The sequence below is a fragment of the Cryptomeria japonica genome, chromosome 5 (genome assembly GCF_030272615.1).
Source record: "Cryptomeria japonica chromosome 5, Sugi_1.0, whole genome shotgun sequence".
Lineage (NCBI taxonomy): Eukaryota > Viridiplantae > Streptophyta > Pinopsida > Cupressales > Cupressaceae > Cryptomeria > Cryptomeria japonica.
In genome coordinates, this window is record NC_081409.1 from 904,364,650 (window position 1) to 904,375,045 (window position 10,396).

At 33.6% G+C, this 10,396-nt stretch overlaps 1 protein-coding gene across 4 annotated transcripts; it reads left to right on the plus strand.

The window, feature by feature from the left end:
- The first annotated feature begins 571 nt into the window (after positions 1–571).
- LOC131034665 (uncharacterized) lies at positions 572–3,300 on the plus strand. 4 transcript variants are annotated; one of them, XM_057966238.2, is made up of 5 exons: positions 572–761; positions 1,095–1,160; positions 1,279–1,382; positions 2,376–2,571; positions 2,732–3,300. In XM_057966238.2, exons 3-5 carry the CDS (start codon positions 1,366–1,368, stop codon positions 2,990–2,992), a joined length of 474 nt encoding a protein of 157 aa, XP_057822221.1. In that variant the 5' UTR covers positions 572–761; positions 1,095–1,160; positions 1,279–1,365; the 3' UTR covers positions 2,993–3,300. The 4 variants fall into 4 exon arrangements, with proteins under 4 accessions (XP_057822221.1, XP_057822220.1, XP_057822219.1 ...); XM_057966237.2 differs by lacking the exon at positions 572–761 and having other exon boundaries at positions 1,029–1,160; XM_057966236.2 differs by lacking the exons at positions 572–761; positions 1,095–1,160; positions 1,279–1,382 and adding an exon at positions 1,464–1,616.
- The last annotated feature ends 7,096 nt before the right edge of the window (positions 3,301–10,396 follow it).

Below are 10,396 nucleotides of genomic sequence, written 5' to 3' on the forward strand. Positions count from 1 at the left end.
AAAAAACTAGAGTTGTACAATTGAAGGTTCCTATCTTTTTTAATGACCAACCCTATTATTTGTACCTATGTAATCTATTCTCCACTTTCAAAAAAATCTCTAATTCAAATGACCTTTTTTCACCTATATTTTTTTAAATAAAGTTGAATATGGTAGATTTACTTCTCATATAACTAGATGAGTTTGGTACAACTTTATTGTGATGCTATTATTTGTCACTGATAAACAAACTTTATATCATTATGAATCCAACAATAATTTTATTATTTTATTACATTTAAATTCATAATATAAATTTACAATAAATATAAATTGGGTATACTTAAATTATTTGAAATAGGATAAACTTAGATTAAAAAAAGAAAATTAATAAAAGCTCCTTATTGTCATCGGTAGGGCGGGAGGGACGTAGAGCCCGGTCCCATACAATATTTCGCTTTATGCAAATCTTATAAACAATATTTCTTGAAACTCATTAATTCCAGATACTAGGATTGACAGTGAATTTATTTTGGGGTTTTGAATTTAGTGTTCGGAGGTCACGGACTGCTGTAGTTGTAACGCACTAAAGGGAAATTAATGACATTTATAACAAATTCATTTTACTGAACAGTTGCAGCTACACGAATTTTGACGCGTAGGTACTCTACCAAAGATGGCTATGCTGCGTCACACTTACAGCGGGGAGTTTCTCTCCGTAGAAAATTCGAGCTTCATCAACGATTTTACAGTTCTGTAATAGTATTTTGAAAACAAAACTGGTACGATATTGACGGCGTAAATGCTTGTTTATTTCACGATTTGTCGGCTTTTGTTGTTCAGCTTTTATGGTTCTTTTTTAAATTTGAGTAAATTTTGATACCAATTGGTTGACGGCTTTACTCTACTGGATTTTAATTTTTTTTAAAGGATTTGACGGATTTGCTGTATAATTTTCTATTTTGACGGTTTTGTTGTACAAATTTTAATGTATTTGAGAATTTGACGGTTTTGATGTATAAATTTTGGCATACTTGGGATTTGGACGGTTTTGTTTTATATATTTTACTTGCGTTTTGACGGTGTCGGTGTACAAATTTATGTTTTCTTGGCAGGGGATGAGCAGTTACTGGAGACTACTCTGCATTTGCAGGAGGTCTGCTGCGAGCTTTTAATTGAAGGTAAGTAAAATAAAATAATGTGATAGATGTTGAAAGTCTGTTTTATTTATTTGTTTAACGGAGGAGGAGGATGGATTAAGTTAGGAAATTTACTTTCTGCTCCCATTTTTTAATGCAGAATTCGGTAAATGCTGTCAATTTTGGTGAGAGGGAACTGAATTTGCAGCAGAGAGCAGAAACAGCTTTTGAGGTTTGCTGAATATACATGAGCGTTAAGCAACGGTAATTTTTATCTTAAAATTTCTGTCATAACTGAGGGAGTTTAGCAATATAGCTGCAAATTTAACGGTAAGGTTTTTCCTCGTCATAACTTAGTGGTTTTAAGAATTTTCTGTGAGTTTTCACTGTTATCGAAATTTAATGTGAATCAGCAAACAAGTATTAATTTATTTTTTCAAATAAGAATCATGGAGTGAAAGGGAGAATGCCTGTTTCTAAAGATGAAAAACCTCACAGGTAAGGGGAAAATTTAGGTTTAAAATATAAACAAGGGGCTGATTAATGACTAAACCAAAATGCAAATGAACAGAAAAAAAATGTGCGGTAAATATTGCATCTTTACTCCAAAAAGACCTGTAAAAATTAGCAGAGTACACAAGAACTGTAAACACTATGTCTGTGATAGAAATGAACGGTAAATATTGTCCATCTAATAAGTTTTTAAGCTCGCAGAGACTTGTTCATTATGTTTTCAAGACAAAAAATTGACTATATGCCCGAGTTTCTTTCGAAGGAAACCTGGGAACAAGAAGCAAGATGTGAAATTTCTTTAAATTCTAAGGTTGATTATTAATAAAGGGGTTTTTGTTGTTAACTAGTGTTGTGTTAATTTTCTGTCACAATTTTGAGCGAAGCATGTAGAAATAGTACTTACCGAGTAATGCTGTTTCTAAGTTTTGTTTGCAAGTCTTGCGCTTAAATATTTAATCTAAATATCAAAAAATCTGTGAACCGTATGTCTAAAGCATTATAAAGCATATTAAGGCTGATTTTTTTCACAAGCCAAATGAGAGGGAAACTTTCGGTTGAAACCTTAAATTAACAAGTGAATGTTCAATTTCAAGATTCTTAGATTGTTTGATGGTCGGGGATTTTTCTTGAAACCAGATTTGTCTGGAAAAATTTCTGCCATGGTTTTGGGAATTGCTTGGAGAAATAAAATCTTCCCTGTTGAATAAAAGGGTTGATCGGTGTTTTTTTTCTCTTTTTGAGCAGAAGGCAAAGAGGCTGTAACTACAAAAAGCGTGCAGAGTTAGCCGAGCTTGTGTACTTGGCAGTGGATGATTCCGGTGCATTCTATAAGATAACTGCAATGACAATGTTTTCGTGGTTGTGGATTGTTATGCTTGCAGCTCTATTTGTCTGTTGCCCTGTCAAAGGTGCAACTTCTGCTTCTAGTACAGAAGAATCGGTAAATTTTCAGTATTTATACTAATTAAATTGATTATTTCTTAAAAGATTTGTGATTTAGCCTAGAAAATCTATGGATTTTAAACATTGGGTCTTACATGGTGTTAAGTGGAAATGTGTGTAAAAGTTGAGATGGATTTGTGTAAAATCTCGCAATGCAGGTAACAGACAATGCAGACAATCAGACCGAGTGGACAATGCACTCTGATTTATCGCAAGTTGCACCCCAGTTTTTCAACGAAACAAGAAGAAAGCTTGGCAGTTTCCAAATCTGTGCTCCCTGTACCTGTTGTGGAGGTCCAAAGCATTTGTGTCTTCCCTCCCCTTGCTGCTACGCTATCAACTGTAACATACCCAATAGGCCATTTGGGTTCTGCTCGTTTACCCCAAAAGCTTGTAATTGTTTCGGATGCCATTTCTGAGAGGCTTTATGATATTGAATAACTCTGCATATTCATGTGAGCAGGCTCTTAAGAAGCTAGCCACAAAGAATGTATGCTTTTAGTCCTTGGTGATTTATTATAGGGTTTAGGGTCAAGCTGATTGTTAGGGTATCAGTATTTGTTTTTTAAATTAGTTTGGCATTATTTGTAATGATCTATTTATATAAGCTCCTGTGAGGAAATCCTATACTGGAGACAAGCTGGATGACAGAATGAAGATAAGTAAGCTATCTACATATCTGTTTTTGGAATCCATTATCCTACTGTTATAAACGTAATTGTTGTTACTCTGTGTGTCATTATAAATCTTTTCTTCCAAGTGTTATTACAAAAGGAATCTTCTTATTATATTTACTTATTTGGAATTATTGCATAAACGCTTGATACTGTGCAGTTTTCTCTTCTGTACTTCTGTTCTTTTGACTGATTTTTTTGCAGGAGCACCGAAAATTTGGAATTTGGGACAATTAATTTGTTGAAATCGATTTTAGGTATGTCACTCTGTTCTTTTTCAGGTCAATATTACACCAAAAATTCACAAGACATTATACCCTCCAAACACCCCAACTCTAGGCGTTACAATACTAGTCCTTAGTTCAAACTTAGGAGACTAGAAATTTGCCAGCAAAGAATCCACACTGCTCTCTGGAAGCAGGCAATCCTGCTGGTCCAAGGATTAAACCCACATGCAGAAGGGATGGCTTGAAGTCTTGCTAGGGGTAAAAGCCCAATTGGCTCACCTCTGAATACCTGTTAAGATGGTTTAACTTGCCTGTTTAGGTTATGATGCTCTAATTGATCACTCAAATCTCATTTGGTTTATTATGACAGTGAATTGCGAAACTAATCAAGTGCTTAATAGGTGGATGGATAGCAAGAATGCAATGGGTCTTTGTGGTTTGACTCTGAATGAACACTTTGCAATGATAGTGAAAAAGCAAAGAGTTTTCTTTTAGGTCTGTTTTGCAATGATATTTGTAGGCATACAGAAATCTGGTATAATGTACAAGGGTGAATATTTGAATTTGGGTCGTCTCTCCAGAAAAGCCTTGGTCTATCTTTAAAGTTCTGAAATACAGTTTGGATTCAGTTTAATTAGATCCCGAGAACTTTTCTTCATATTAATTTGCTTTCCAGGTGCATATTACTTTATAGCAGCCTACGTGGATTCATTTTTGCTTTTATTTGCAACAAATTGAGGAGTAATTTCGAAACACCTTATATATCATTTCAATATACTGCCTTGTCATGATTTGATGGGCAGCATAATATAATACTCTGCAAGTACTTATGGATGTAAGCTAGTTTTACGCTTTTGATCTAAAACTTGAGATTCGAGAGGGATTTTGTGTTCATTTCCCTAGCTTACAGTCTGTTAGTTAATTAGCTTTACGGTTGGAATCAGTAGAGAATGTAAGAGGAAAGTATATTATATATTACTTTGCACATGGCCTAAAATTGCACCTGATACAAAAAGATCCACAGATGACTAGAGTAAACTATTGGTATTGTAAAAGAAGAGCTAAATTTGAGCAGGCAATGTGAGCCCATCTCCAAAAAGTTAGTAGAGGAAGCAGAAGAAAATATAAGAGTATTGTAAAAGAAGAGCTAAATTTGAGTATGCAATGTGAGCCCATCTCCAAAATGTTAGTAGAGGAAATTGAAGAAAATATAAGATTATTAACAGTACTTTTGGATTCAATTTTGTTAGTTTTTTATAATCAGTGTTTTGGATCGCACTCAGTGATTCCATCATCAGGGTGAAAAAAAGCTAACACAGTTGAATCCAAACTTAAGTTGTCCTCGTTGAATCTGGAAAACTTGTACCTACCAAAAATAGAAGATTGTTCAATCACAACATGTGAGATAGAACAAGAGTGTTGTGAGGGTAAGATAGCAGCTGATTTTCAACCCGAATTCATCGGAGTTATAATCATTTTCTTTAGTTGATTCTGGTGAAAATTTATGGGTTTTCAGAGCTTAGGTGTAGAGTGCACAAGATGGATCTGAAGAACTTTACCTTCCCCTCCGCACGAGGAACCAAACTGAGTAGGTAAAGATGAAAGTTAAAAAACATAATGAGAACTGAATGCCTTGCCAATTATTAATGGTCTGGTTGGTAAGGACAAAACTACTACGCAAAAATCCTGCCTGATAAAGCCTGGGGATTGTATGAGGATTTGATATGTGGATCTCATTATTGGTTGTAGTTAATGGATGCAGTCACATGAGCTAAACAATGTAGTCAGTAGCTTTTACTTTCTCATTAAGTGTAGCCTCTTAGACTACTATAAACAGCTTGTAAAGTGTTTTCAATTCTGTCAGGCAGACTTGCTGTAATTTGGGCCCAGGTTGGTGGTCTCGATTAGGATGGTGCCTTGATGGAACTTTAATGTATGAGAAATTTTTGGTATGATGTGCTCAGATAATGAAAGCATTTAGGGCAACCACCCATGTGAGAGGCATTAGATGCGATCCTCCATAACTGTTCTCAGGGAAGAGAGAATTTTGGGGCACATAAAGGCAATTAAAATCAAATTTTTAAACGTGTGAGGTGCAGATTCATTCCACATAGCTTGGAGTTTGTAAATTTCCCGTACAATATTTTGGATAAAAAACTTGCATCAGTTTAGTGAAAGCGTTCATCATATCTTAGCCTTTTTAATCTTCTACAGATAAGAACCTGTACTAGTAAACATTTACAGAGGGCAAGAATTTGTGTGTACTGGGCAAAACTGTTGATTGGGATACGAACAGAATAACTTTGTAATCCCTCCGTGATGTTGTCTTTATGAAGTAAACTGTTGAATGAAGCTGTAACAGCAACATGACAACATCAAATGGTAAATGATGGGACATGCACCATCAAAATTTGAAAAAATCATTGCACTATTTTGGGCGAGTAGTTGCTATGTATGAATTGTAACAGTGATCGACATAAAGCAGCATAAAGATTGACATGTGCAATGCACAGAACTTTATTTTGAGTTCATGACAACCTTTTATGGGGTGTGATATGATTTGAAACCTTAGGAAGCGATGGGGCCATGAAAAGTGTAGTTCAGAGTCAAGCTCGCATTGATTATAAGATTAATGATATGACAAGCTTTAAGTCGCTTATAATGGTAGTAGCCCAGGGTTTGGTAGGTGTTGAATGACTTGATTGTAGTTATATATCCTTGCCCCATTTGGGAGCGATGTAGATGAGCATGGGAAAAAAAGTAGAATAGGAGACGAGCATAAAGGGCATCTTACTTGTACGAACAAAAGTTGGAATAATAAGTGATGGGAAAAGTTATTATTAGGGTACAATTGCACGTCACAATATTGTCTAGTCAAACCATAAGATTATATATATTTCAGAATTTTACTAGTGATTTACGTGTGATGAAAATATGTTAAAATAAACGGAATGAGAAGTTATTTTTATAATATTTTAGGTTTGGTGTATATTTTATAGTTTTCTTTATGTTATTATGGGTATTATTGTAAGTGTATTGTTGTAGTGTTTAATTTGATTTATTTGCAGCATAAATCGACTCTTTTGATTTTATTAAATTTGTTTTATTCATTGTCTTAGGATTGGTATAATTTCTAGTACCTTGCTAGCTTTGATTAAGTTGCATGTTATACTCTTTTATTAGGATTGTGTTGCACCACGACTCGGTTTGCAATAAATTCAAATTTGTTGCTTTTAAATCGACTTTCATATAATTTGACTAGTACAAGGCAATTATTTGTGACCTAGCTTGCTAAATTTGGAATTAAAATCTACTATACTTAAGGTTAATTTAACTTTTTAGAAATTTGACCATTACAACAATGCAATCAAGTGTGACCTAGATGATTAAATGGAGAAGTCAAATCTCTCGAGGCCAACTATGTGGAATTTGACCATTACAACGTAATTATGTGCGACCTAGCTGGTGAATTCAAATATCTTGAGGCTAGTTACTTGGAATAGGATTGATACCGTTGACTTGTGTATCAAATACTTTGAGTTGAGCATTTGGGACTAGGTATTTATTTTTAATCTTGTCATTAGTTATAATTGAGCAAGAATCACAACATTAGTGGAAAGCATTTTCAATTAGAGCATCTAGAGGATTACATCCACGCTATATAATTAGGTATTATGTGTTTTTGTTTTTTTTCTATCTAGACATTAGCTAGTACTCTAAAAGAGTTGACTACTAACAAGCAAGTTTTTGGTATATCCTCAAGCTAGATGATGAATTCCATTTTTCTTCTTAGCACAACCTTCAATATCTAATGGTGGGTACATGAGGTAGGAGCTCATATCAAGAAGCTAATCAAATAGAAGACAAAAAAAACCATTGCGAAAGAACCAATTGTGGCATGAAATTAGTTTCATACTAAGTTGTTTGGCACATCGTAGTCTAACATCAATTTAAAAGCACACAGAGTTGCTAGATGTCATAAATTTTAGATCAAATGTCACATCCTAATTCTCAATTGTCGATTAAAATATAATAAATAATACATTAAGATTTGACATTAAAAGAGTTATGCATTTCTCAATTCTAGTGATTTAGGACCAATTTTTTATTTGTTGTTTGATCTAATAATTAAACCTAAATTAGTTTAGGGAAGCATCTAAGTTCTTTATATTTTGGTAAACTTAACTTTCACACCCAACCTTAGGGTTTAACCCTAAGCATACTTAAGTCAATTTTTCATTTTCAAATGTAACAAAATTTATAATACTTAATTTGTTTTTTCAAGTTAGATCTGTTTGCATTCATATATTAATCTTGTGATTCTCATTACTCTATTTCTTAGGGTTAATTTAATGACAAATTTAAGAAAAGGCTTGTTGGTTGAAAATTTTGTAAACTTGTGAGGTTTACAAAATGGTGGTTTCAACCACTATGTGTGAGACTGAATATCTCCTATTGATAAGGGAAGGCTGCCCCTTTGCTTTTTACTCTAACTATCTTAAAACAAAATTCTAATTTTTTAATTTTATTCAAAGCTTGGGCATTACACCATCTCATTCTCTTTCTTTAGAGTAGATGTTTATCATTTTCTCTCTTTTCAGAAATGATATTACAATAAAGAGTAACAATAATTCAGAAAACTACTAAGTTCTTAAGAAACAAACTAGGAGCATATCAAGGAAATTTACAAGTACAGAAGCAAAGTTTATGTAAAAGCACAGTGTCTTATGTTGCTTCCCAAGACAAGAAAATAGTGATGAAGCTCAAAGTTTTCTACATACTATTATCTTATCAATCTTTTTTTTTTACCAATGACCTCTGTAACCCGCTATGAACTCTCTTCGAAATAACAAAATAAAGCTCAGTCTTTATTTTGCTATTCACATACAAATTCATAAAATTTCACTAAAATAACAGGATTAAGCTCAAAGTCTTCAATTTTTTATCTGTTAATTAATTCTACTAAGCAAATCTTGAATTGTAATGCAGTTTACAAAACCGAAATTACTTTACTCTTCAATAATGCTTCAACACATTGTGTTCATCCAAACAAATCAAATTCTACAACAAGAATGATATAAGAACATTCTCATCAAGAAACACAATGAATTCAACACAAAGTTTGATTGCCAAAATACTTTACTTTTTGACTGACAATATGAACTCAAAGTTTCACTTTGCTCTGCACCAGAGTTTTGTTGCATCAAATAAAAGGTAGATATTTACAATGAGCACCCTCATATTTATATAGAAGAGCTTATGAACAAAAAGAGGAAAAATTACAACTAACTACATGATTTATTCAACAACAGAGTCATATTTGACTTTGGACTTGTGCTATTGTTACATGTCATTATATATGTGCAAAAAGACATTAGAAAGCATGAAGAAAATGACTAAGTGGCTGGAGACACATCTTCATTATCATCATCCTTCTTCAGAAAATCTTCATATTGTTGCAAGGTAGCTTGTATTTCAGAGTCATGTAGCCCTATTGTGCGGAATCTTGTTTAGAGCGGAGTGTTGTATTGATTTGAAAATTCCCAGAGTTGAACAAAATATACCAAAAAATTGCAAATGGGAGTTACTTTGGTATAATTCGAGGTTATAACTTCGATTTACATGAAAAGGGTGACTTTGGTGTAATTTGGGGGTATAACTCCGATTTACACAAAAAAGGGTGACTTTGGTGTAAGCCAAGGTTATAACTCCAATTTAGACCAAAAAGGGTGACTTTGGTGTAATTGTTATAACTCCGATTTACACCAAAAAAGGGATTTTGGTGTCAGTTGTGGTTATAACTTTGATTTACCACAAGAAGGGTGACTTTGGTGTAATTCAGGGTTATAATTCCAATTTACACCAAAAAAAAACTAACTCCTAAAAAGACAATTTATCATTTTTTTAGATTGATGAGATGCAAATCAAGATGATTTATTGAGAGCCTGACTACACATGAGGGGGTTTGATAACTGCCTCAACATGTGTCCTTAGAGAGTGTGGGCTATGAAACAAACTAATTTTGTAGGGGTTATGCCATGTTTTCACCGAGTCTAAAATTAGCAATAACAAGACCCTCAATCTTTTTTATAAAATCTTGGCAAATATTTTCTTAAAATAAAAAAAAGAGATTAATTCTATTAGCAAATTTATGTAACTATAAATTTGTAAAAATATGGATGAGTCTTAGCAAATATTATATACATCAATGCTTGTCTTTGTTGGTGCAATACCCCTACATATATACTAAAGTGGGACCTTGGATGTAGAAACCACTAGAAATTAAAGGTATCGATCCTTGTGGGGTCAAGGTGGTAACACCCTTTATATATAAAGGGATTGAAGGGATAGTTTCCCATCATGAGGTTTTGGGAGAAAGTATTGGAGCACAGAAGGGTTGAACATATTCAAAGTGTCATGTAGACATCTAATGAATCTAAACCTTCTACTTCTCTATGATTGAATAATTGGCATTCTAGTTTAGACCACTAGATTAACAGGACCACGCAAGTAGAGAAACACTATGGAGTAGTTCACCCCTTTATAAAATATAGAAAGGGCAAGTGAATGTCTTACTATCTTATTGAAGGTTTCTCATTGAGGCTCAACTAGCCTCCTGATTGACCCATTGATTAATTACACACTTGACTCAATTGAAACCCTAAATTTCACAATCTTTGATTGACACATTGATCTCTTCAAGAGGAAGGTATAGTGAGCATAAGAGTACATGTGTGGGGTATAATAGCCAAGGTTAGTGATCTATAGTTGGTGTGACTAAAGGAGAAATCAATGCAAATTTATAAGCACTTTCTCTTTAAATGCCCTTTGGTTCATAATTTCTTTAGGGTTGTTGATCAATGTTTAAATGCACAATCCAAAAATTATTTTGGATGAGGAGACATTTTTAACAAGTACTTAT

What these genes read in the sequence shown, in the direction of transcription:
- LOC131034665 (XM_057966235.2), top strand. Translation starts at nt 1,676, where the DNA reads ATGCAAATGAACAGAAAAAAAATGTGCGGTAAATATTGCATCTTTACT. An exon ending in GTCTGTGATAGAAATGAACG is followed by an intron (nt 1,795 to 2,375) that starts GTAAATATTGTC and finishes CTTTTTGAGCAG; the next exon opens with AAGGCAAAGAGGCTGTAACT. An exon ending in CTTCTAGTACAGAAGAATCG is followed by an intron (nt 2,572 to 2,731) that starts GTAAATTTTCAG and finishes CTCGCAATGCAG; the next exon opens with GTAACAGACAATGCAGACAA.